Source organism: Erithacus rubecula, assembly GCF_903797595.1.
Source record: "Erithacus rubecula genome assembly, chromosome: 2".
Classification (NCBI taxonomy): domain Eukaryota; kingdom Metazoa; phylum Chordata; class Aves; order Passeriformes; family Muscicapidae; genus Erithacus; species Erithacus rubecula.
In genome coordinates, this window is record NC_136685.1 from 44,250,095 (window position 1) to 44,276,827 (window position 26,733).

Here is a 26,733-nt window from a genome sequence, read left to right on the forward strand (position 1 = left end):
TTCTGAAACTTATTCAGGACAAAATGTTCTATCTATTCTGCCTACTATGGAAAAATTGGCATTTGCCACTTATAAACTGCACCCTCCCCAGGCAAAAGTTTTGGATTGTTGGGAAGAATTATACTGGAAAATATCTAGACAGTATAGAAACCATCTAAGATCCTGCAGGCAGATCTGAACTGCTGTATTGGGTTAAGTTATGACAATCAGGACGAATCTCACTGCAGTGTTTGATGCTCTGCCCAACAAAATCCTAATCATGATCCATTACATTTCTTAGAAATATTTCTGTAACTCTTCAAACCTCCCAGGTGGGGAGCACTCTCTGATGTGTTGCCTCAATGTTGTTAGATGTTGTGACATCTCTAAATCTCCTCATTTGAGAAATGAGGGTTTTGGCTTCTGCCCTTGTCCACAGACAATGGCAGTGGCTCGTTGTTCTCTGCAGTGGGAGACTTGCCCAAGGAGCCATAGCAAAGAATTATTTACCTTGCAATATGTGAAGCTGCTCAGGTTTTGCATTGTGTGTAGAGTCCTAATCCTACACCTCTTTCCTCCCGATAATTCTTACGCCCCTGGATTCCACAGTGGGGACAGATGGAAGCACAGAGATAAATGTTTTCTTCTGTCTGAGGGCAGAGCATGGTGAAGAGTCTGATGTAGACTCTAAGGACTCTAGTAACCAAAAATCTCTAAACTTTAACGTGCAAAGTCTGCATATCCACAGTAAAGTACATACACTTAACACATCTTGTAAGGCATGAACACATCAGTTCTTCTAAGGTAAGTGCAGTCTGTTTTGTCAACCACCTGTATTATGTCATAAATTTGCTACTTTTAGAATGTTGTGTAAAATAATAATGAATATCCAATGAGTGTGTCTGGATTTTTTTTTTTAAATTCAAACTGGGAAAAAACGGCCTCTGTCACTCCATTCACTTGCTTTTATGGGCTGCTGTCCAAGAAACCTCTTCAGATCTCCTACATCAGTCATTTGTCTGAAGTCTATCACATCTTTTATTTCCCAGAATCTGCTGTTAGTCTTGTAATGGTATGAAAGTATCTTTTTAATTATGTCCACTTGTAACTGTGTGTCTGTAGGTATTCTAAAAGAGCTAAAACTAGGTATTGCTGTCAGTTTTAGCACTTTTACTTTTCTCATCCACTTAATCTATCATATTTCTTTCTCCAATGGAAGACTAACAAGACACTGGTTTTGTTAAGGTCTGATGTAATTATGAAGCAGGTATCTCTGAGACCCAAAATCTTCAGTGGCTCCCCATGCTTTACTTGCTTTTCTAATCTTTGCATTTATCTCCCTTCAGATCTCAACATCTGCTGCAGTTTGACTGCCCAGGTTAGTGAAATTTTCCCCCTTTATCCCACTTCTATATTCCTCTTTCTGTCATTATCCTGTGAACCCATTTCTTTTCCAGTATTCTTTAATGTTGACCTGGAATTGTTTATTCTTGATTAGATATCCACTTTAGACACGGGGGTTGTGGAGGGAAAAGAAATAAATTATTTCCTACTTTCTACTTGCAATTGCTATTGAAAGCATATTTTAGATATGTTTTTCAAGTAAGTACTGAAGATAAATAATATAGGTATAGAAAGAACTGAAACAAAGAATTAAACAAAGGTTTTCTAGGGACTTTTTTAGAAGTAAAAGTAAATTAAATTTAAAAAAATTAGGTAGCAGGTATACTCAGGTGCAAAATGCATGGTGACCCTGAAGGATAAGAGGAAGATATTTCTTAGGTCTATGTGATACTGGCAGGTTGAAAGGTCTGAGTTTCATTATGATTTCCTTTGTATCTGTCTCTAACAGCACACTACTTCATGTACTCTGGCACAGTACGAACTATTGTGATAGCAGATGGAGAGTATAGTTCAAAGTCAGAGTAAATTGCAAAGTGTGTTATCCTTTTCTTTTGTTTTAATGCTATTTTAATGGTAAACTCCAAGTCCTGTCTTTGGACACTTAAAATGAAACAACTTGAACTGAGCTCTTCAAACTCTTCACATGCCCAGAAGCCTGGGATCACAGCTGGTTTTGCCCTGCTGTCCTCATACAGAGTAACAAACACTCATTGCCAAGTTCTTTCACTCATATACAGATCACCTTTTGTGTCCAATTTCTGCTCCAGGAAGAGTTGTATGCAAAACCTCTTCACTTTTATGTCCTATTCAGACTTGTGAATATCTCACTGTCTGTTTTGAATCTTCAATTGAGGAGATCTCAGAAGCTAGCTTTTTCTATTTGATTGTAGTAATTGCCAAGCTCTGAGCTTTTTTTTTCAGGTTTTCTGATGATTGAGTTAAATTTTTCATTAGTACTGAGTTTGGATTGCTCCAGGTATGAAAAAAAAAAAGGGAACATATATATCTATCCTGAGTAAGGACTGTATGAGGAGAGACTATCATTGTCATAATTTCCTTAGGATTTGAATGAAAATTTGATTACTTGATTCAATTTCTCGAGGCCTTGATCCAGTGTATTTAGGACTGTCTTGAAGAATTGAGACAGTTGAGAGCTTTCTTCTGTTCCCCAGTAAAATGAGTCAGGTGCCTCATCCAGGTTTATGAAAGCTGGGGGGGATTATCACCATGTCCACAAGTAGGATCTCTAGTACTGAAGTACTGTGGATGCCCTGGGAATTCTGTGGTGGTTGAAAAGAGGTTTGAGAATCTGTTTGGATTTTACTTGCCTGGGTCCTGTGGTTGACAGAGTCTGGTTTTGAGAAATGTGATACAAGTATCACAGACACTCACAGTTGTTGAAAAGAGATGTCAACCTCTCTTAGGACATGACAGTAGCATTGTACAGTATTTGTACAGGTTTATCCTAATCCTTTGCTTTGATATTTTAAATTGTAGCTCAGTTTCAATTATATAAATTGTGAACTGATGACATCTTGTTACATTAGTAAATGCTGCAAAGATTTGAAAGTAATTACTTGTATTTTTACAAGAGTAATATGTGGTAACTTTAGAAAATTGATTCCTTCAGTCGTAGCTTTCCTTTTAATCAAATATGCAGCAGATTTTTACCAAGCTAGAACTAAATGAAGAGTTTTTAAGTTGCAACACTCAGTAAGTATGCATCTGTGACTATTCTAAGACATCCAACAAATCACTTTGGGAATCACAAAAAATAAGGCTTGGAGATATGCTGGTACTTTATCCAATTTACTCAGGGTACCAACTTACTTTGGTGTAGGACCTTCTTAAATTATTTTAAAAAAATCTTTATTAATAAGTCAAATTTATCATATTTGTTGCAAGATCTTTCTTTTGGGTTTTGTACACATGGTCCATGTAATAATGTACAAAACAGGACATAAAAAAAATTAACTGAGGTAGGTCTTACTGTTACTGAGCAGTATGTAAAGGTCATGTCATGTCCTGAACCGATATATCTTATTATTCTTATATTAGACATGTATTCTAAACTGGCTCACAAGAATTATGTTTGAGAGAATTCCCAAATGCTGGCCAAAGTCAAGATTTGTTGCATCTGCTATTCTGCATTCATCCCTAGTTTGTGATGTTACCTGTTAGATGTTTAAAAATAGTTCTGCTGTTATTCTGGAATTTCAAATTAATGTGATTGGCCTGTAACTCTGTAGGATGTCCTGATAGTAGCTGATAATTGAGTTTTGAGAGTAAAATAGGCCCTGGAAGCACTGCTTTAGGCCACAAGAAAGAGATAGAACTGAGACTGTAAAATATAGATTGTAGTCACAAATAGGAATAATTTAAAAAAAAAATGTTAAAAGGGTAAGTTTTAGCCAGCAATTAAACTCTCACCCCTTGTGTGCATAACAGTTCAGTTCTTGTGGATCCCTGACTTTATTCTGCATCCTTGTGCTCAGTCACTGTGAGCTTCCAAAGATGCATGTCTGCTTTATTTGTCTTGCTGCTGCTGCTAAAGCCACACCAAGCCACTGATTTCCTTCCCACACTCTTTAAGATAATGCTAACAGCTCTGAGATCTGGAAAAAAATATTATTATTATTGAGTTATTATTATTTATTGGCATATGGCTTCAGGACTAGCTATTTAAAAAATAAACCCTCAAAATTATTTTAACTGTGTAATTGTCAGCCTTGATATTTTTGAATTTTTAATGCTTAGGGTTTTTATGTTAAGTATGCTTAAGAGTTAACATGTTAACTGTTGTGTTCAGTTTTAATTAAGAAAATTAGATTGTTCTGAATCTTCATGATATATGAATTATTCTGTTTAATCTGCTTTACTTGGTGGAATAAGAGAAGATTTTCTGTTGGCATGTAATGAATCACTTTGTTTATTGAATTTTTTCCTTGTTCTCTACTATAGTTTAAACTGACAAGAGATAAAAAGAAGTATTACCACTGTTTGGGCAAGTGTGTAAACAGGAATTATTTGAAGATGTGTATATGTGCATTTGTCACGTGAAGACACTTAAGTGTAGCAATATTGCATAGAAATTATCTCAGGATATTGGCATTCCCTTAAAAATTGATCCAGGTTAGGTATTAGTAATGCTATTTCTGTCTCTTAACATGAATTCTGTCATTTCTGCATAAGTGTGGGAGTTGCTGGCTCATTTGGCTGTTTTTTTTTTTTTTTTTTTTTTTTTTCTCACCTGTAGAAGTTTCTTTGGTGGATTCTGGACTAGAAATGTATTTGCCTTAAATGATCTTCCTGGTGCCCAGTATCATAAAGCTTGCAACCAAGTTCCTTTCTCTGTTTCTCACCCTTCTTACCCCCCATTTTTGTGGTGAGTCCATATGTTGGAATAAGCAGTGAATTATCCAGAGTTAATTTATGCTCTGCTTTTAGCACTTTCTGAAACTTCCAATCATGCAGGGCAGTTCACTGCAAAGAAAGTCCTGGCTATGGTGTTGATCCAGCTGATGGGATGGCCAGGGTGCCACCTGGACTTGTGGGGCTACTTCTCTCTGCCCTGGAGATAACATTCTCACTTTCTATGCAATTTAGTTATGCATAGTCTGTTCTTGTAGATCTTCCTGGAAGTGGACTGGGAGGTTTCAGGGCACTTTGGTCCTGATTCCAACCTACAATCCATACTGGCTTCTTGACCTTATTCCTGTGCTTGCACCATTCTTATCTCTGGGAGCCAGAACAAGGACATTTGTCCTGGAAAAGTGCTGCCCTACCTTTGCATGGCCCCCTTCTCCAGCCACACACTGTTCTTTTTCACAGTATGTTATTGCCAACAATCCTTGGTTGGCTCCACAGCTATCTGGCTATCAGTGTTTGAGACATGCACAAAAGTCTCCTTATCTTTTAGGCTTCTACACCCCCTCAGCTCTTTCAGGAAGCTTAAATTGGAGCAGTTAATAACATTACCAGTATATGAATGGTACCAGCAGTGCTTTCTAAACATTTCCTTTTATCCTTGTGTTTGTTTTCAGTGAAAGTGTCAGACAGCAGGACTTACATCAGTAATTGAAGAAAATGGTTTTCTTCTCATGTGCTCAGTTTCCTAGGTTATATGCTGCCATTGGCCAACTCTTTTGGTCAGAGACATTATTGCATTTAGCCTACTAAAGTTTGGCTTGAATGGAAATCCCCAAAATGGAATATACATGGAGGAAAAAGTTGTTGACAATTATTTCTTACTAGTTCATAACCACTTCTTTCAGATTCTTTTTTTTTTTTTTTAAAAGAATAATTGACAACTTTGCTCAGATTGATGTCTTTGATTCACTGTGTATGTAGCTGAAATGTGTGTGCAGTGAAAGGAAGGTCTCGGCAAAATCTAGGTCTTGGTTGATTTGGAGGGAGGTCAACCAAAACTGTATTCCAGCATTCCAGCCACTACCAAGTGGCTGATATTTCTTCTAGTCTCATTCTAATAGTAATGAGAATTTGGACAACAAGATCTGTGTCTCACCCTGATAGCAGAGAGTACAAATATAAAGGAGAATGCTGATGCCAGGGATGGATTCAGCTTTGGCCTTGACTGTCTATATATCTTTATTTGGAGAACTGGATTGTACAAGGATAAAATTATCTTTTTAAAAAATGAAGAATCTGTGCTACTCTAGACTGTAATTTTGCTGAGCTATTCAGGTCTTTTCTACATTTAGAAAAATCAGACCTGCAATTCAGCCCTGGGTGAAGAAGCAGCTACATTACTGAGAACAGGCACAACACACATTGAGATGCTTTTGCCTTTGTGTGGCTGGGTCTCCACTTGGCTGCTTTAGACAATGACTGAAGGGTTGTATAATTCTGTGTAGTTCTGCAGTGAGGAGAGAGTTAGTGCCTGAGAATGTCCACAAGCAATTGCTCATCATGGGATTTTTGAGTAGTTCTAACAGCTCAAAAGCTGTGGAAATCTGAATCTTGCTTAAGCTACTTCATGAACATATTTAACCTAGAGTTACAGTGCTGAATTAGTCCTGAATCACTGTATTTTCAGACAGTTAATACTGCTGCTGCTTACAGCTTACTTAGTGACTGAGTCAATGAAGATGGAATATGTTGATTCAATATCTGAGCATCAGCTCTGAGAGATCAGGCCAGGTTGCTCAGGGCTTTGTTCACTTGGTCCTGAAAAACCTCCAAGGAAAGAGACTGAACAAGCTCTCTGTTTTCCTGAGGAAACAAATTCTCCTTATGTCTAGTTATGATGCACTTAAGAGTAGTGGAAGCAAAAAAACACCACCAAAAAAACCCAACAAAAAATCCCCAAACCAAAACTAATAGAGATATTTTAAAATTGGGATGAGTAGCAGTTATTTTCTTGCTTAAGGGGTTAATTGAATCAGTATTTTCCATCCTTGATTGAAGAGGAGCAGCATTTCACCCCCTGTGCTGCTTTGAGGAATCCAGTTACTCAGTTGCAGGTGCAGGGTTAATAGTTATCTAGATATAGAGCTTTATCTTGCCTCTTGAAAAGCCTCCAGGGAGTAGAGGGATCAGGCCTGCTAATTAAACAATCCAGAGGATGCAGAAACCTGGAAGTGAAACAGGTGGCAAAAATTGCAAAGAACACCTTGGCTTCTCTCGCCAGCTGGGCCAGCAGGTGTTGACAGGCACATAAATGTAGGGGTGGGAAAACTGTCAGCTTTTCCTTTTCTCACCTTTGGCAGAAAGGGGATAAGCAAAACAGCTTATCTTTTATGCTTAAATGTCATTTCAGATGAAAAATTTCATCAGATTCTGTTCCCAAATATGTCTTACAAAGCAAAGGGAAAAACAGAAAGAAAAAGCACCTGTCTTCAATTTAAGCTAGAAGTTTTTCTTAAAAATGAAGGGGGTTTATTCTAGCTTGATTCTTTCTTACAAAATCAGTTACATTGGACAAATTAATATTAGATTTAATAGGTTTTCTGTGACATGTAAAAAAACCTCAACAGATTTTATACTTAAGAAAATTGCTCTTACTCAACAAGTCCTATTTTCTTGTTGGAAAAAAGGGCTCTGCTTGTACTGTAGCATTCAGGCCAAGAAAGAAAAGAGCCTGTTTTTCTCTAGAAGTATTTACTAAAATAGAAATCATTCATTTTATAGGTAAGAAATTAAGGGTTCTCTGGTTTGAAGTGATATCAGTCTGTGGTTACCTTCTCCCTCAAATGTTCTTACTACATCTTTACTTGTAATCAGTTTCTTCTGTTTACTCTTTCATATCTCTGAACTTTCACTTGTTTTTACTTGTTTGGCTTTTCTTGTTCAGAACTACTTATCAACACTGAAATTGCAGTACTGTGCAAATGACTTCTACATCTTCCAGTGTCCATTTTGGCATATTTGGTATTGCCAAGTGTGTTCCAAAAAGCAACAGTGCAAAAAATCTCTTGTGGGTAATTTTCTGGTCTTTGGGGATGATTTAAAAAAAACCAAAAGCCCCAAAAAGTGACAGCAAAAACCACAAACAAAAAAGCAGTGTGGAAGTAGAGAGAATATAAGAAATTCCAAATCCATCAAGCCAGTCTGGTGACACATTTATATATATTATATGTATATGGTGATATATATAATACATATTTTTTTACCATGACATGAAAAGTTGGAATTGCTGACACTGGTAGTTCATGCTGTTGTGGTCAATGGTCTGCTGTCAGGACCATCCACCAGTTTCTTGAGTTCTTCAGGCTGAAGTGGCTGATAAATCACTTTTCCAGTCTGCCCTGCTCATTGCTGATGTAGCTGCTCCCTCTCCTGGGAGTGCTGGATGTTGAGTTTGGCACTGCAGCAGGATTCTGCCCCTTGCCCTCCTTTCCTCTGGACATCATGGATGTTGGGATGAGATGTTCCTGAGGACCTCTCCTACTTGCACTGTCTGGTCTCCAGCTCTGCTTCCTGCTCTTTCCCTGACCTATGCTGCAAGCCTGGTAGCCCATGTGGCTTCTGTATTACTTTACATCTATCACTACTAAATTAAGAGTGGTTGGAGAGAATGTGTTGTACTGTTTTGTATTTTGCATTGTTTTGTTGGTGTTAGAGCCTTCTTGTTTTCTTGAATTTAGTTCATTAGTTGTGGATAAAGCAACAACACATTTCAAGCTGTTTTGATTGTGTTGCACTAAATACTGTGTTTTAAAATCTGTAAAAGCTGAGTAAGTTAGATGACCATTTGTAGCTGAGTTTGTAAGTCTGAGATTGACAGATTGTTTCTATTTGGCTCAAGTTTTCCAAGGTCTATCTTTTAATTCTAAAGCAAATTTAATTTTTCTTTCTAAACAGATGAATCATGTAAAAGACAGATTTGGTGACAGTGTGCCAGAAGAAGTGCTTCTGCTATGTCTGGGCATTACTTCAGGAGTTGGCAGATTGATCTTTGGCAGAGTTGCAGATTACATTCCTGGTGCAAAAAAAATATATTTACAGGTATGTCTTTATTGTTTCAATATTCCTTTCAAACTGTGGATTCTGAAGGATTTGGTTTTGGGTAGTATTAATAAGTAAGCAGAATTAACTGATTGGTGATTCAAATTTGAGAAGTTTCAAAACTCTAGGAAACTCAGTTTATGGGTTTTGATACTAGGAGCCTTTGGTGCAAAGTTTATGAATCTCTGATTTTTGTTTTTAGTGCTATGAAAATGTCTATTTCCTGTTTTCAGCTGGGAATGAAAGAAATTGCTGTTCATTAGCATGTGAGTGAGAACCTTTGGGGATTCTCTAGATTCCTCTTTCTGTTTTCTCCCAGATTATGATTTCATAATGGTTTTCCCCAGATAAGGAAAAAATTAAGCCATGTTTCTCTATTGAGGATTTTGGATCTCTTGATCTTTGACAGGCACTAATTTGGTGTCAAATATGTTCTGTGCATAGTACACAGGGGTATGGCCATGGCAGTACAAGAGGTGCTTAATTGAGGAGATTTTGCAGGAGTCCTGGCCTCCAGAAATGCTGAAGCTTGGAGATGGAGGAGAATATTCTCTTCTTTCCCTCCACACTTATAAATGACTTTTTTAAGGAACTGTTAGTGTTGGGGATTTTGGAAAAGCTTTTTAAAAGCTTTAGTTGACTTTCATATTGGCAACTGTCGAGATGTTCTTCGTTTGATCTCTTCAAATGTGTAGCAAGGGAGGCATCTAGTGGGGATTGTCTGCACTGCAGTGTGGAAATCAAAAATTCTTAGGAAAGAATTACCATTCTCCTGCAGTATTTGTTGCTATGGATAATTTAGATTACTTGATGTTTTATTGCAGGTAGATGGAACATTGTTTTCCAGTGCTTACATATGGATGGTGCACAGGCAAAACTGTTACTGCTTTATTTCTAATTCTGCTTCATTTTTCTGAAAGACAGCTTTATTCCTTTAATCTAGAACAAATAAATAAACTAAGATTATATTAGAAAATCTTTGTAAGTGTTCATGACTACAGCAGTACATCAGGATACCTTTGTTTTTATGGAAAAATTTAATGTTTTCACTTCTGTTCAATATAAGCACTCTGAAATAACCACTCATAATAGTGATATTTTTATTTAAAACAGTGAGGAGATTAATTACAGTATTCCAGCTATCTTAAACTTTTAATATTTCTGTGACTTATTTCTCAAAAAATATTAGTGCATGAGAAATGACCTTACACAATCACTGTAGGATAGTGGATTACAATTGCATTTTCAAAACTTGCAAAATGGGTAGTGGTATTTCTTTGCCTGTCACGAGTTAAAAGTTTGTTTTATCTTAGTATGTAACTTCTGATGGTGGTAATCCATGGAGACTGATTATTTTATAGTGAATACAGGCAGGCAATCTAACTCACTGCAAGTGCAAGGGGGTTCAGCTGGTCCCTTACAATCTGCAAGTTTGATGCAATGCATTTTTATGTTTTTTTCCTTGGTCATATTTAGGTGGCCTCATTCTTTTTTATCGGGCTGATGTCTATGATGATCCCACTGTGCAAGGTCTTTGGAGCTCTGGTTGCTGTCTGTCTCTTCATGGGCCTGTTTGACGGGTGCTTCATTTGCATCATGGCTCCAATTGCCTTCGAGCTGGTTGGTGCCCAGGATGTGTCCCAGGCCATCGGATTCCTGCTTGGGCTCATGTCAGTGCCTATGACAGTTGGCCCACCCATTGCAGGTGAGGGTAGCCAGGGTTTGTAGCTGTAAATGTGTTTCTGTGTTTGCATGACTTGTTGGCCGTGTTTCCTGTTTCTTCATCGCCTGCAGAGCCTTGACATTGGGAGTTTTCTCTGTGTGCTTGAGAAGATACAGGAAATTCACCTGCTGCTCATGGGTTATTATTTACTGCACTCTTCAAATTTGCTCAGTCTTTTTCATTGTTATGCAGGTGTAAAACATTCCTCAAAAAAGACAGATAGGTTTCCAGTTGGATTTAGGACCTGACAGTTTCCATTTTATGCAAGTAACAGCCTGTGAGTTGCTTGTGTTACAAAGGGCCTCCAAATTAAAATCTGAAAATTAACTGGATTCTAAAATTTCCTCATATTAAAACCATTGTGAGGATAAAATCTCCAGTCACATTAAACAGGAGTGCTGGCTTTGGTCATCCTTTGGTGGGAGACAGACAAAGCACAGATTTTGAAGATGAAAACTTGGAAGTTCTTGGAAGGTAGAAATAGCTAAAGCTGTATTCCTAACCACTGATGATTTTCAGTGGTAACTTACCCTGAGGTTTGATGAGTACTACTGAAAGGTACTTTGTAAAACTTAATTGAATTATGCAGTTATATAAAGGACAAAATTTTAATGCTGGAACAGCACAGACTTGGTGCTTCCTGATCTGCTTCCTACTGTCACAGCTATTAGTACTTAAATGGAATTGGACTAATGGGAGTAATTTGGAAAGAGCAATTAGAGTGAATTATTGGAAAACACTCTCTTTAATAAGAGTCCACGAGGAATGCAATATATGGAATATATCTAGAATTAGAAGAGTGGGCATATTGGTCAGAGGCAGCTGTTACCAAAAGGAGGAAGAATTTCTCTAAGTCATGGCAAGGTACAGGTGCTGGAGAATCTCAAATGAGCAACTTTCAGATTGGAAAGATGGTGCATGTTTTTAGTGGCTGTAAAGCAGTTTTTAATTGGTTGAGGGGTGACATACTGAGCTCTTCATTACTGCTCCAAGACAGCTCTGGAACACCTTTCTACCTCCACGTACACCTCTGTTTGACCATCGGGTTGTCAGCTTCTAGCAGTTAAAATCCCTGCTAGCTCTTGAGTTTCTGAGCCCAAAACCATGGCCTTTTTTTTTGGTAGATTCCTGAGGCCCCATTATTTATGAGTGGCAACTTTCTGCCTTTCCAGGTTTGCTGCGGGATAAGCTTGGCACCTACGATGTGGCATTTTACCTGGCTGGAGTCCCTCCCCTCATTGGAGGAGCTATTCTGTGTTTCATCCCCTGGGTCCACGAACGGCAGAAGTTGAAAGAGAGAGCAAAACCTGTTGATGGAGAAACTACTGAGAAAATGCTGGAAAATGAAAGCACTTTGGTGTCGGACACGACAGAAAAGCCAGTCAAAGAACTGGATTCTGGCTTTTGATGCCTTTTTCTTTTCCCTGTACCATCCTGACCTCCTCCTACTGAAGCTAGATTTCTACTTTTTGGCTGAAGATATTATATGATACTGAAGTCTTGAACTATTGCTCAAATTGCAAAACTGCTACAAGAATCTTTTATACCATTGAACTTTCTGACAAGTCTTTGAATTCAATTTCAAGTCACATTTTCAAGGTATTTGAAGTTTTGTAGCTTTAGTGTGTACGTGCATAGTGATTCTGTGTGTGAAGAGAATATTTTTCTAATCTATCAGGACTGATTTCTGGAAATGTAAAAGTTGTTTTTCCTTCATTGACCTGAGATTTTTCAATGATGTCTATGATCCATCCTCTGCAGGCATGCCCCAGAGTGTTTATACTGGATAATGTAGTAGCTGTTATGACTGATCTGTTTTTTGAAGTTTATCATGCTGTTTACAGTCTTTTATAATTCTCTATTGTGAATACAAATATGCATTATTTTGCTGAAATGATTGTTTCATTAGAAAGCTAAATTGTTATATAACTGTTGAAACACTCACTTGTGTTTGCATTCACCTTTCACAGTAGCCCAAAGAACATTAAGAATGGCATTTTCTATGGGCTCAGGTTTTGAATAAGTGCAAACCAAGCTCCAAGTGCAAACACATTCAGAAGTTAAGCTGCTCAATAATAAATTTATTATTATTATTATTTGGTGAAGGCAATACCCTTAAGGTGTACATGTATAAATCTTTTTTCAGCCAAAGCTCAGAGTAGTGGATAGTTTTGAAACTGTACCAACTAATTCTTTGGAGCAGTATTGTGAATTAGACTAAATTTCAAAGTATTCCGTTGTACTTGTTAGGATTTTTTTTTTTTTTTTTTTTTTTTTTGGTTCATAAAACCAAGACAGCTTTAAAGGATACATTCTAAGTGCGATACCAAGTTGTTTTTAATGTGGAAATACACGTGAGCTATTAAAACAACATTCAGCACTTAAAGATTTTTGCACTAAGTGAACATGCAGGTTTATTACATGTCTTTATAGCTGTGCTCAGTTGTCTGTAGATTATATGGCTCCATATTTTATTCAAATATCAAGAAATGTCTTTTCATGTCCTACTTCTTGCTTAACATCCTAAACAAATGGCCCCATTGCTTATGTATTCTTAGGTGTTATACACTGTTTCTCAAGCAGGTAACCTCTTTTTCAGAAAGAAATGTTTAAAAGCATAACACTTTGAGCTGAAAACACTGCCTTTCAGTTGATCATAAAACACTTCTAAGCACATTGCTTATCTGTGGATACGGTTTAGCAATCACTGGAATACTTAATCATTCTTTATTTCAGGCCCATTCAAAACCAATAATTTTTGTTGCCTCATTTAAAACTGTCATAGCAGAATAAACTAAATGTGATCTGAGCAAAATGCATATTTAAGTGCTTTTTTAAATTAGCAACTGTTCTTTACATAAACTATGGAGGCATACTGTTCCTCTTTTTTTTTTTTTTTTTTTAAATTAGAGCCTTTACTATATTTTCTATTTTCATTCTTCTTTTTCCAGTGTTGTTGTAAATTGCTCAGAAAACTCATAAAACAGCAATACTATTGCATTTAATGTTTACATTTAGCAACTGACAGAAATTCTTTAAATATAATCATGCAAAGCATTCTAATTATTGCAGACCAAAGCTCAGGCTTTTTTTATGTTGCAGAATTTCAATCCCCTTTGCATGAGTGAGGCCTAAAAGAATTGAATATTAAAATGTTAGAGACACATATGTGGAGGGACTTGGAAAAGCTAATCTGGAAAACAGAAGTCCCTTCAGGTTCACTGGGACTTGTGCTTTGGCACATTGTAAGTACTTCTAAAAATGTCCTTAAATTATGCATAGTAGTGTTAATTAAAATTACAACCTTCATTACAAAAGTGATGCTGACAGCCAATGCTGCTCTTGTCTGGAGTGTTTCTGTCAAACATGTTATTCAGTATTATTTTCCATTCAGACAATGCAGAAGGTGTTGTTGGCTAAGTGTTGGTAAAAGACTCTTGTTTCCTGTTGTTCTGTCGTGAAAAATTAGTGTTCATCATAGATCTTGCATTTCATGTGTTTTTAGCCCTGAGTTTTATACCAAAAACAAAGCTGCTGCTTTTTTTAATCACTGATGCAATTTGAAATGATTGAGACCGGGTATCTTGGTGTAATTATGGCACCTTTCCAACTTGCTGCTCTGCATCTCTAAATTATCTGGAAGAGTATATAAAATAATTGCTGTAAAGATTTATAAATGACATGGGAATGGTATATCAGTAGCATGGATTAATTATTGCCATGCTGTTAAAAAAAAAAAAAATTCAAACTCTCATCTTTGCAGAAAATTTACAAAAATCCTCCAACCAACAAACCAAAAACTGCAAGAACCATGACCTCCATGAGGAAGTTACAGTGACTAATTGTTTGGAGTGATTCCTATGGTAAAACCCAGCTAGTGAGCGGGATGTTGGTTGAGAGGGAAGCAGAGTTAAGGAGGAATGAAGCTCTGCTGGTGTGGTGGTGTTGGAATAACAAACCCATTTCTGAGGCAGTGCTTGTTTAGCAGCAATGCTAAAATTGGAAAGGTTTTTCAGAGAAGATAAAGCAAATTACTGTTCAAGAACTCTATTAGCATCTTTTGTTGGCTTGTATCTGTGGGGGAAATGTCCAGTAGCAAATGCACTTTCTGGACAAAAGCATAAGGTGTTTGTGTCCTAAAGCTAGACAAGATGAAAAACAAGATTGTTTGTGCTGAGGCTGACCAGCCACTGAGAAACTTGAGACAAACAAACTAAAAACATGACAAACCCTACACGAATAGCAACTATTTAGTAAATTTATTTATAAAAATATTGTAGAAATGGAGAAAATGATTGAACATTCAATTTTATTTTAACTGAATAAATGCAAATAAGATTTTGTAACAATTTATTTTTAGGTGTGAAAACCTGTTCATGGGAAACCTGCTGTAAATCCTGTTTTGATGACCCAAATCATGCCAGCCTTAATCTTGTTGGGGGTAGATTCTCAAATAGTAGCTTAATTCAAGAAAATCCCTAAATCACTCTGATATATCCCTCTCCTGAGAACAGTTTCTATAGACATTATTCTTGTGTCCTATAAGCAGAATAATCATCTTTCCATTGAATGTTCTCAGGGTAAATCTTCAGAACAAAATGAGTAGAAAGAGGTTCACTTAAACAACAGCATCACCAAGGACAGGAAATTTCACACTGCCATTTTAATACACCAGATCTTGAAACAAAAACTAATTCTGAGCAAGGCTTTATACTTTTTCAGTAGGGATGAGATCCTTTTAATCTTTAGAAAACTGTTCAGCAAAGAGTCTGAAATAATGGAAAACCCATTGGGTTCTTAATTGCATCTCAGCTACAGAACAGGATCCAATGTGTAGCTAATGAAGTATTGTTGGATTTGTCCTGGCTACTTTTGAAGACCTGTACAAGTCTCAAAGCCAGACTTCAAATTATAACTTGAAGTTTCTTGCATCCTGGTGTTTGTCTGCTCAGCATTAACATTTAAATTATTTTTCTAATTTTATTTCCAGTGGCAATTTATTGCTCCTGAAAATTGCCGATGTGAGTCCAAGATACAGTAGCTGCCATTGTGAAGCAGAGGTGCCCTGCTCAGTTCCTTGCCTTGGGTAGTACAGGTGCTGCTAAAGGGACAGGAGGTGCTTCCTTGCAGCCTCCAAAGGGTCTGTGTCAGGTTGGGAATCAGTGCTCCCTCCTTCAGGTCATCTTTACAGGTCTGGGCTCTCTCTCCCTGTGCTGGCACAGGGTATTTCCCTGCCTTGCTGCTTGCAGAGGGGCTCAGCTGTGCCCTCTGAGCTGGGAGCAAAGGCTCTGGTCTGGGGCCCAGATTCCTCCTTGGAGAGCTGGAAGTGTTACAGATGTCAGAAAGGACCCTCTGCTATTAAGAGTATGTATCTATAAATACAATGTATTTTGTCCAGGGTGTGCACAAACTTGCTGCATTTCACTAGAGGAGGTGTAGTTCTGAAATGTGAGAGAAGGCTGAAGAAAAAGTGATCCCCTTCTTTGTGTGCCTCCCTGTTGACAAGCACAGCACCAGTAGAGTTCCAGCCAGCCAGTGAGTTTCTGGACATGTAAACTTTGGCATATGTGCAGTATGCCTTCTAGTCTATATATATATCTTGTGTCAACAGCTGTAATGTTTTGAAAGTGCATATGCTAAGATTAAAGTGATTTTATACTAAAATCAATAAATGATTTTATTCATTACACTAATATTGACAACACTGACATGTTTAGGTATCTTTGTAGACATCATTTTGTATGTTGTTTTTGATATTAAAGGGTACATGTTTTGCTAGCCTTAACTCCAGTCTTTCAACTTCTGCTTTGTTAGAAGGGTAAGAAATGAATGTTTAATGTTTTTTGTGGTGCTAAAGTAACTGTGATCAGTCTCAAATAATTCAGAATAAAGATGGTAGTTCTTAAGTGCCCCTTTTGTTACTGTATGCATCATTTTCAGTCTTATTCTTGTGTAAAACTTTAAAAAACTAAGCTACTGAGGTACTTGTTTCTGAAAAATTAATCTTCTCTATTTTCCATTCTGGGGCTTAATATCAAACTTGCAGAAGCAGTTGTATTCACAAAGCATAGAAGGAAAATTGAGGGAGGAAAACTGGTAAAATAAGCTTGAGTGGTGTTTTAAAAGAATTCTGACTTTGCTTCATGAACTGCCAGTGTAATTTAGTGGGACCTTTAATCATTTACTGGCCTGCTACCAATTTCCCTTTGACTTACCTTGGTGGTATGAAGCAAGGATTGTTTCCTCATTTGTGGAGGCCCTTAAGCCTATTGGGGAGCTCCTGGGGTAATGCCCTGGCAGAGTCTGGCACAGGCTTTGAGAATGCCCCACTACTTGAAGTGAGATAAAAGGCTTCCCCTGTGCACGGTGTCAATCTGCCTCTATTCTCTGTCAGTCCCTGCCCTTGGAACTGCCCTGACCCCACACTTAACCCGGGACACTGCCTTGTTTTGGGTCCTTTGTCCCTGACTCCTTCAGTGGGACTTTGCAATAAACCTTGCTGGAACTCTATCCAGGGACCCTTCTCATCTTTCTTTGCTGACCTATCTGTGCTGTGTGGCAGTGTGGTTTCAGTGTCTGTCTCTGCCTGCCCGAGCAGCTTTCTCAGAAGACGCTCTAGGAGAGGTAGCACGATCCCATCCACTTCCACGCTGCTACACTCAGTGACAGCTTCAGTAAGTCCCTTTTTGGTAGGGCCAAATGTTTATTTTCTTTAATAAATATATCTGATTATATGGGTGAAATATTCTCTTTTCACCAGGGGTTATTCTCTAGCCTGCTTGTAGTTCAAACTAAAATTTGAAGAAGATGCCCAGAACCTTTTTAAGTGCCTCAGTGCTGTTGCCGTTTGTACACATACAATGTACAAAACTTTGTAAGTGTGTATAACAGTGAGGAGTAGCCTGGGAAAGGCATTTCAAATCCTGCTGTACCTATTTCAGGAAGCTGCTTTTATAACAAGGCAAAACACTGACATCTAGACATGTGGTTTGACTTGTGTGTGACTACTACTCTTTTATAGTTGAAATTATTTTATCTGGAATTGCCTCTACTGCTGGACGTATCAACAGAAGCTCAGCAGCCTTCTGAAGATACCTCACGGTTCAGACTCTGCACCCTTGTAAAGGTAGGAATGCGGGATAGATCAGGTTTAAATATTATCCGACAGTGTTACTTGTAGCAAGCAATTTCTTTTTAAATGCCTCAATGTACCGAGGCTATCCTGAACAGGAAGGTACTCGCAACATTCTTGCGAGTGCCACAACAAACGGGAGCGGGTTGCTCTCCGTCCATGCACTCTCATATCCCAGTACCTACTTGTTAGGAACAGCTCGCAAAACACAGCAGTGCAGTTCGGAATTATCTTTTGAGTGTTTGTGATGCTTAAACTCACCGAGTTCGGTGGAACTCAGAGCCTTTCTTACAGGGAGCAGCGCCTCAGTGCCAGACAGGGAGAGCAGTCTGTGAGCTGCTCCACATGAGTGCTAGGAATTTATGTAGTTTTAATACTTAAAACTTTTAATGCCATCCGGTATGTTTTAATACCTGTCCTTAGCAGACCCAGAAGGCTCTCTCTCTCTCTTGAGAAGCTTTATTAGCGTGCCATAACACACGACTGAGTTGTGGAAGACAAAGACCTTTTATGACCGGTTGTCTGAAAGGTCGAGTGCACTTTGAGTGATAACACAGATTAAAAATCATTAAAATAATAAATGCTGGTTTATAAGGGCAATTCCTCGGGCACTGTGGCACAAGTTCGCAGCAGTGTGGAGTGGCAGCTGTCCCGGGAATGTCGCTGCCCAGCGCCGAGCCCTGTTCCCAGGAGGAGCCCCCGGCGGAGGAGGCGGCGGCGGCGCCCCCCGAGCCCGAGCCCGCCGCTCTTCCCGATGCTCCTCCCGCTGCTCCCAGCGCCGTGCGCGGGGCGGGGCCGCGCTCCCCGGGCCCGGCGCGGCCCTCGCAGCCGGCGGCAGGAGCCATGGCCGATGATCGGGAGCTGCGCGTCCGCTTCATCGAGCCGGACGAGGCCGAGCCGGAGGCGGGGGCGGCCGGCGGCGGATGGCGCTGCGGGAGAGGCGCGGACGGGGCCGCGCTGCGCTGGTGCATCAGCGGGGTGCTCTGCGCCTCCTTCCTGGGGCTGGTGAGTGAATGAGCGAGCGAGGGCGGCCCGGGGCTGCGGGGAGCGCTGCGGACCCTTCCCGGGCCAGGCGAGGTGATCCCGCACTCTGCCCTGCAGGGGATGAGCATCGCCGTGCTGGGTCCCACCTTCCCCAACCTGGCCGCCAATGTCCGCAAGAACGTCAGCGACATCTACTACATCTTCGTGGGCCGCTCCCTGGGCTCGCTGGCCGGGTCGGTGGTCGGCGGGGTGCTCTTCGACTGCATGAACGCCGCTCTGCTGCTCGGTGAGTGCTGCGCCGCCGGACGGTGACAGCGGCCGTCGGACCGGCTCCGGGGCAGCTTCTGCTTCCCCCAGGGAGCGGGGCCGATCCCGGGGCCGGCGGGTCCGTGCGATGTGGTGCTGCCGTCCCGGTGCCCGCGGTCGCTGTCGCCACGTTCCGCCCCGCCGGGCTGCTGACACCGCGTGTGCCGCTCTGCAGCATCCCTGCCAAGAGCCTGGGCCCGCCGGGCACGGCAGCGGGGATTGAACCGACACCATCTCCACGGACTGACCAAATGCTGCCTCCGGTTGCACTGAAAAGTACAGCCGGACTCTTTAGTTCGCATAAAGTAATGCGCACGGTCTAGGTGCTCTTGGAACACAACACACAGGCTTCTGTAGTGACATTCTGCAACACGTGGAACAGGAAGCTGTGCTTTTGGCTGCCGTGTGTGCAGCAGAAACCTCCAGCAGTCACACTGAGGCTCATTTCTATGCGGGGAACTTCCCCTTTACTTCCCTGTCTTAATGCTCATCAGCGCGTACTGGGCGAAGTCTGTGGCTTTTGACTGGAGGGCCGTAGCCAAATTTTAACTTACTTAAAGTGGGAGACCTTAATTACTGTCTGTAATGGTGGAAACATTTAAACTGTAGGGAGCACAGCTGATGATTTTACTGGTTTTCTGGGCTTGTGGGAACTTGCTCCTGGACCGGCTTTGTCCAGGCAGAGCGGGGCTGCTCAACCATCAGCCACACAACATCCACAAAGGAGGGGCTCCTTTTAGAGTTCTGTTGGTGTCTCATTCCCGCAGAGATTCTCGGAACACACCTAGAATAGTGGAAGCCCTGTCTCTTTTGCTTTCAAGTGCCTTTGTGCTCTAAGTTAGGGATTAAAATGTGTACCAGGGCTTGCTCTTCTCCTTAGTTCAGCGAACTGTGCCTCCCTTAAGGGCTGTGCGGTAATCACATGGTCAGTTCAGATAAGATCCCTTTTTTCACTGCTGGTGTTTGCAGTTGTGGAGTGGGTTTCCTTCAAGTTCCTCCTTGTGCACCTGACAAAGTCAGACTTTGCCTTCTGTAATGGAATCAGTGCACAGACCTGCAGGAATGCATGTTAACTTAAAATAGTTTAGTATTTTTTCTTTTCCTGAGCATAGCTGTCTGTCAACAATGCCCAGGAAGTGATGGATCTCCTAATCCCTTCCAGTCTGGTAGTGCTTGGCAAGATCATAATTTGAACCACTGAATCTGTTCTCACTTTTATCATCTGAGGGCTGCCTCTAAGAGATTTTGGCTTGTGTACTTTTACCTCCCATCTTTCAACTGCTGGAACTCTGCTACAGAGGAAAAATTGAAAACATCATCTGCTTGTGTAAGGAAATTTTTAAGTGCTAATCATCAGGCAGGGAGCTGAAGTGGACAGCTGAGCCCTCGCTGAGAAGTTACTTTTCAGGTCTGAATGGGGCACCTGAGGAGCTGGTACTTTATATTCCCCATCTCTAGTGTTTTCTTCATGCAGCTCAGCATGCACACCTTCAAAAATGTTTTGAGGCATGTATTCCAAGTATCTTTAGGGTTCTGGATATTGTTGCTGTTTCTATTTGGAATCAACCTAAATTCTTAATTACATCAGCCCCCACTGATGTTTTAAGTATCTACTGCATGTATTGATTTGGAAAATAAGAGCCAGCTGAACTGGTACAAGCTTTCTAAGAACCTAATACTGTCTGTTCAAGATACTAATTGTAGGTTGTTTTATTATGGAAGCAATTATAAGCATAGAATTGAACTGCTGAACTTCCTCCCAAATGGTAATAGCAGCAATTTCCATCTGCTAAAAATATTTTTTGAAATGGCATGTTGCAAGCATAGCCAATAATGGCAAAACTAATATAGTTAACAAATTGCTGCTAAATGTATTTATAAGAAATTTTGTAGCTCTGTCTAAAACTCCAGAAATCCCTTGGAATACATCCCTCATATGAGAACAGAATATAAATAAAAGTCAGCATCTTTATATGGAGATCACTTGGTGGACAAGGTACAATTACTTTATAGGATTTTTGAGAGCATAGTTATTTGGGGTCTTTTGAAAAATGGAATTAAATGTTGTGCAGTTCTCAGAGGACAGGCTTGACACTGTTCAAACCCATGTTTTACTGATTTCATGGTGAAGTCACATTTCTAAATCAGAAATCTGAAGAAGATTTCTTGGTGTCCTTGCAGGAGCTGCTGCTCTTTTTGCTCTAGCCAAAGAAGTTTGTCATGCAGGGTTTACAACCTGATGAAATTCCTTTTTTTTTTTTTTTTTCCAACTAAAAAATAATTTGGTGAACTTTCTACCTGCTACTGCTAACCATGGATCAAGGTATTTATATTGTATCACTTATTAGGATTTTCTGTGACTTTAATAATCATCAATTTATTTGCATTTCTTGGTCTTCTGTGTTATTTAAGTGAAAACTGTAGTATGTGAGGTTTTTGTTTTGTTTTTTAACCTTTCCAGCCTTATCTATGCTTGGAACAGCAGCTGGTCTTTATGGGATACCCTGGTGTAAGGAATCCCTGCTGTTAACAGTCTTGATGTCAGTTATTGGAGGTTCCATGGGAATTCTGGACACAGGTAAGGGACCCTGTGGTCTGACAATTCTTTCACTACAGTTACTGTTTTTTCTTGTGATACATCTTGAATTAAAAGAGGGGAGCTGTTTACCTGGCTGTGACTCTTGGATTAATCTGGTTCTAAGGCTTCCTCTGTGTCTGTGTGTATGTGACTGGCCTTTCTTTAGGGGATGGGGAGTAGGGTATCTCTTGCCTGGGCAGATTAATTTGCATTTCAATGGGCCATTACAGGCATAAAGGAAGTGCCCTGTGCTCTTTAAGCAATGTTTTCTTTAAATTGCACGTTTACAGGAAGCTGGTCATGATATGGTTCATTAGCATTAGCTGGGCCTAAGTTAGTCCTGAGCAAAGACTTGGCGTTTGAGATTCTTACAGCTGCCCACCTACAGCTGGCTCAGCAGCAGCTGGGGGCTCACAGCACCATAGTGCCCATCTCCCTGAATTAAGGGATATTTTCCACCTTTGGCCAGCCATGCTTAGGTGGCTGGGAATTTGTTCTGTCCCCCAGATCCTAAGTCTGTGGCATGTGCATACTGCAAATGCCCCAGGCAAAAAAACCCTGAACTGGAAAGCTGCTCAAGCCATTTCTTAGCCTCTGCTTATTATTGGAGGAAGATGTTCTCAGGGGTCTTTTCCAACCTAAATGATTCTATGATTCTGAGATGTGTTGATGAAGTTGCAGAGCAAGTGTAGGTGTGGTCAGGAAGGTCAGTTAGAGTGGAGGTGTGAGAAATGAACTCCCACAGAAATGAGTCCCCTGGGCACAGCTCAGACAGGCTGGGTTAGGGATGGCTGACTTTAGCAAGCTGTTTGCATCAGGAGGCAAGGCCACAGCACAGGGTTTGGACATTGCTGGAGAGGTGCCTGGGAAACACTGGCATATTTGTATGTGGAGATTAGGAAATGCCCAGAAGTACATGAGTTAGCAGAGTGTTCTGGCATTGCTGCAGCACGTGGTGGTGAAGCAACACCAGGCAGCCACTCCTGGCACCTCTCCAGCAATGTCCCAGCAGCATGTGCTGACTCTGCTGTCCTACTGCAGGAGCCTGGGGATGCTGACTAACCAGCAAGGTACTACTGGAGCTGGCTGGTCACCTTCAGGGCAGGTTATTTCTGAGAAAAGAGCTGACTCATGTGATAGCTTAGCCATCCAAACAGCTCTGGAAGCATCCCAGGCAGGGCCTGGCTATGGTGGCTTGGCTGGTTGGCAACACAGAGGAATGATGGCTGGACATCAACTGCCTGCCTTAATTCTGTGGGGTTTGAAGGAGAGAGAAAGAACATAGCACAGGATCCAATAGTGAAGAGATGGTTTTTAATGGCACAGGTCATGCTAAATAAACTGAGTGCAGAGCTGCCTACAGTAAGATTGTAACACATGGCTCTTGGTTGAAAAATTCTTTTTATGGGGAAGTCTTGTCAGCCAATGGTAAAAATACCTTCAGTGGGTGTACTGCTTGGATAACACCTCAGAGCCAGGGAGACTTCCCATGCTGAGCAGGAGTAGCAGAAGAAGCTCACAGCAAGGCAGTAAAGCAAAGCTGAATTGATTTTGGAAAAGTGCTGAGTGACAAGGGCTGCTGTACTACAGCACAGGAATTTGGTTACTGCTTTGTTTTCTTGCATTCTTCTGAGGGACTACTTCAAAACACCTCCCTGAGATCTTATTTCCTACCATTATTGTTGATCTTACAGTGTTGTAGTTTGGTGTTTGCAACAGTATTGATGTAAACCCTTCTGTTCTGGAAAGTCATTTGAACACAGTGGGGTGGGCCCAGCCCATGAGAAGCAAGTGCATTGTTATTTTTCCTGGGGTGTTTAATGAGGCCTCTGATTCTTAGCACTGGAGATTGTTGCTTTTGATACTTAGAGAAATGAGAAGCAGCTAAAGTTCCCATTTAAAAAAAGGCTGAAAAAAATGCTGCAAATTGTCAAGTAGGGTAATTAGAACCATGGAATCATAGGGTGCCTAGGTTAGAAAACACCGTTAAGGTCATTGGGTCCAACCCTTAATTCAGCACTGCTGAGTTCAGCCCTAAACTATGTCCCTAATGCCACATCCACATGTCTTTTAAATATCTCCAGGGATAGTGACTTAACCACTTCCCTGGGCAGCCTGTTCTAATGCTTGACAACCCTTTTCCCATGAAGAAAGTTTTCCTAATACCCCATTTAAACCTCCCCTGGCACAGCTGTCTGTCCATTGCTACTGGATTAAGCCACTGTGTGACTCTTTGTTTTGACTGCTGTGAATATCCTCCTAAGGCTCAAGTAATCACAGGGATTTAAGGCAGAATTTCATTTAACTGCTGTTTTGCACATTGTATTTGCTAAATCTGGCATTATTGTACATTGAATTTGTAATATAGGTTATTGTTTGTTTCATTTTTTTTTTCTTTTCTTTTAAACAATACCTGGTCTTGGACTAAAATGAATCTTTCTCTGTCTGATCTGCAGGTGGCAATGTAATGGCACTGAATACCTGGGGATCAGAGGCTGGGCCACACATGCAGGCTCTGCACTTCAGTTTTGCTGCTGGAGCATTTCTGGCTCCGATCCTGGCTACAGTGGACTCGGGGGGTTCTAAATCTGAAGAACTTGCGAGGGCTGAAAAGACAAATGAGTCTGTCCTGCAGCCTGTGCCAACAGCATCAGCTGCATCAACTACACCAGCACCAAAAGACCATCAGGACGGAAACTTTTTGTGGTCCTATATTATCATAGGGACCTATATTTTCTTCATTTCCATCTTCTTTTTTGTTTTGTATTCAAAGACCAACTCGGCTAGAGACAAATCAAAGGCTTCTGCGCAGACGGGCAAGCGTGCCAAATACCACTGGCCTCTAATTGGTCTCATGTTTGTATTCTTTTTGTTCTATGTAGGGGCAGAAGTCACTTATGGCTCTTACGTATACACGTACGCAGTGGTCTTTGCTGAGATGACGGAGAGCGAAGCCGCTGCGCTGAACTCCGTCTTCTGGGGCGCGTTCGCCGTGTGCAGAGGAGCGGCGATCTTCGGCGCCGCCTTCCTGGCGCCTGTCACCATGATCATCATGAGCCTGGTGTGCTCTGCCGCCTCCTCGGCAGCCCTGGCCTTCTTTGCCCATTACCGAGCCTCGCTGTGGGCGGGCACCGCCGTGTACGGAGCGTCCATGGCCACCATCTTCCCCAGCGGCATCTCCTGGATCGAGCAGTACACGGTCATCGAGGGGAAATCGGCTTCTCTCTTCGTGGTGGGCGCGGCGCTGGGCGAGATGTGCATTCCGGTGGCGGTGGGCTACCTCCAAGGCAGGTTCCACGACATTCCTGTCGTCATGTACACGGCCTTTGCCACCTCCATCATGACGGTGCTGCTCTTCCCCGTCATGTACAAACTGGCCAACGCTCCCCAGGACAGCGACTCGGAAGTCGTGAGGGAGAGCGAGACGCGGAAAGCTCTGCTGTCAAACTCGAGGCTCACCGAGGATGAGGAGGATGAGGAGGAGGTGAGAGAGTGGAATGATGCAGACTTTGAGGTAATAGAAATGAATGACAAACTGAAAAACTCGCTGACGGACACCTCCCTTAGGATATCAGGAGACTCTCCAGCTGAAGCCTCTCTCCAGCCCCATCTGGATGATATACTGGGTGATGCTCCAGTGGTTACTGGTGGCTCCCCTGGGAGACAAAATGGGAATGTTGACTGGGAGAAGTGAATAGAGTCAATGCAGACTTTTTTCTTTTTTTTAAATGGAAATGCGATTGAATTGTAGCTGTTGTCAAGTGGTTCAGGAATCCTTTCATAGTGGTGCAGAGCTCAGCGTGTTCATTTGCTCAGCCCTTTCTCCTCTTTCATTTCCAGCCTGCAGAGATGTGTCTTGGAGTGGGCATGTCCTCAGTGATGTGAATGGGGCAACATGATAAATGTTTGGCTATGACAAAACTGTTAAAACTTAAGAGATGTTTTCTAAATGTCAGGCATGCATCCAAGGAAGAGGTACAGTAATAACTGGGAAAGAAGGGGACTGCTCAGACTACTCAGTTTCTTGAGGTGGGTGAAAGGTGCAGGTCTGAGGTGCTTTGCCACAAAATGGTTTCATAATAGAGGAGAGAGATCTGTTATGGGTAATGCTGAACTTTCTTACCTTGTAAAGGAGGAATGTTTCCCCTGTGTTTGAAAGTTGTGTGTGAGCACATCATTTAAAATTCCTGGTGATGCCTGGCAGCTGTAAATTGAATAACCTTTTGACAAACTATAGAAATTTTTGGTTCTGAGGCAAAGACAAGAAAAAACTGGAAATTATTTCTTAGGAGTGAAACCATGCCTTTGGGTGTTTTAAAAGCAGTTTATGAGAAATGGGTCATTGTTTACCTGCTCAAATGCATAACTCCAACCTACTAAACAGCAGCAACAAATCTAAATAATCAAAAGTATTTGTGATTTTAATTATGGCACTACCACTGAAATCAACAAATGTATGCAGAAGATGTAAAATTATCAAGTAATCTTTGAATGGCTTGGGTTGGAAGGGACCTCTAAAGATAATCCATTTCCAACCCACTGCCATGGCAGGGGCACCTTCTACTGGACCAGGTTGCTCAGAACTCTATCCAGGATGGACTGACCTTGAAGACTTCCAGGGCATCCACAATTTCTCAGGGCAACCTGTTTCAGTGCCTCACCACCTCCATAGAAAAGACTTTTTTCCCTGGTATCTAATCTAAACCCACCCTCTTTCAGTTTGAAGCCATTCCCCCTTGTCCAATCACTACATGCTCTTGTAAAGTCCCACTCCATCTTTCTTGCTGGCTCCTTTCAGGTAAAAGAGATTACTTAATATGTGGTATTTTTAAGCCAGTTGTTTAAATTAATGTTATAGCAACTTCTCTGTCTTCCTATCCCAAGACTTTAACAAGGTAATGTGTTACAATGAAGATTTGAGGAGAGGGAATTATGAATGAGACACTCCTTTCCAGTATGAATACTTGTCCCTGGCCAGTTTGGACTGGTGACATTTGGGTTTTACTTCTTAGGGGATGACGTGGAGATGGACTCTCCCTAACAGAGAAGCTGTGGTTTGTATGTGTTAGTTTATTGCCACTAAGCAGGAAACCCTGGGCAGGTGCAGCCATGCCAGGGAGCCCTCCCAGTAAGATTAAAAAAAAAAAAAAAAAAAAAAAA

General features: G+C 41.0%; 2 protein-coding genes across 2 annotated transcripts in view; both read left to right on the top strand.

The window, feature by feature from the left end:
• SLC16A10 (solute carrier family 16 member 10) overlaps nucleotides 1-12,849 on the top strand; it is a 60,851-nt gene extending 48,002 nt beyond the window's left edge. Inside the window, exons 4-6 of the mRNA XM_079298746.1 lie at nucleotides 8,707-8,850; nucleotides 10,327-10,555; nucleotides 11,746-12,849. Coding sequence (XP_079154872.1) covers nucleotides 8,707-8,850; nucleotides 10,327-10,555; nucleotides 11,746-11,981 — 609 coding nt within the window. The 3' untranslated portion in view covers nucleotides 11,982-12,849. The remainder of the gene's footprint in view (nucleotides 1-8,706; nucleotides 8,851-10,326; nucleotides 10,556-11,745) is intronic.
• Nucleotides 12,850-17,771: 4,922 nt separating this feature from the next.
• Nucleotides 17,772-25,528, top strand: MFSD4B (major facilitator superfamily domain containing 4B). The gene is made up of 4 exons (XM_079298713.1): nucleotides 17,772-18,710; nucleotides 18,807-18,975; nucleotides 21,457-21,573; nucleotides 24,030-25,528. Exons 1-4 carry the CDS (start codon nucleotides 18,363-18,365, stop codon nucleotides 25,265-25,267), a joined length of 1,872 nt encoding a protein of 623 aa, XP_079154839.1. The 5' UTR covers nucleotides 17,772-18,362; the 3' UTR covers nucleotides 25,268-25,528.
• The last annotated feature ends 1,205 nt before the right edge of the window (nucleotides 25,529-26,733 follow it).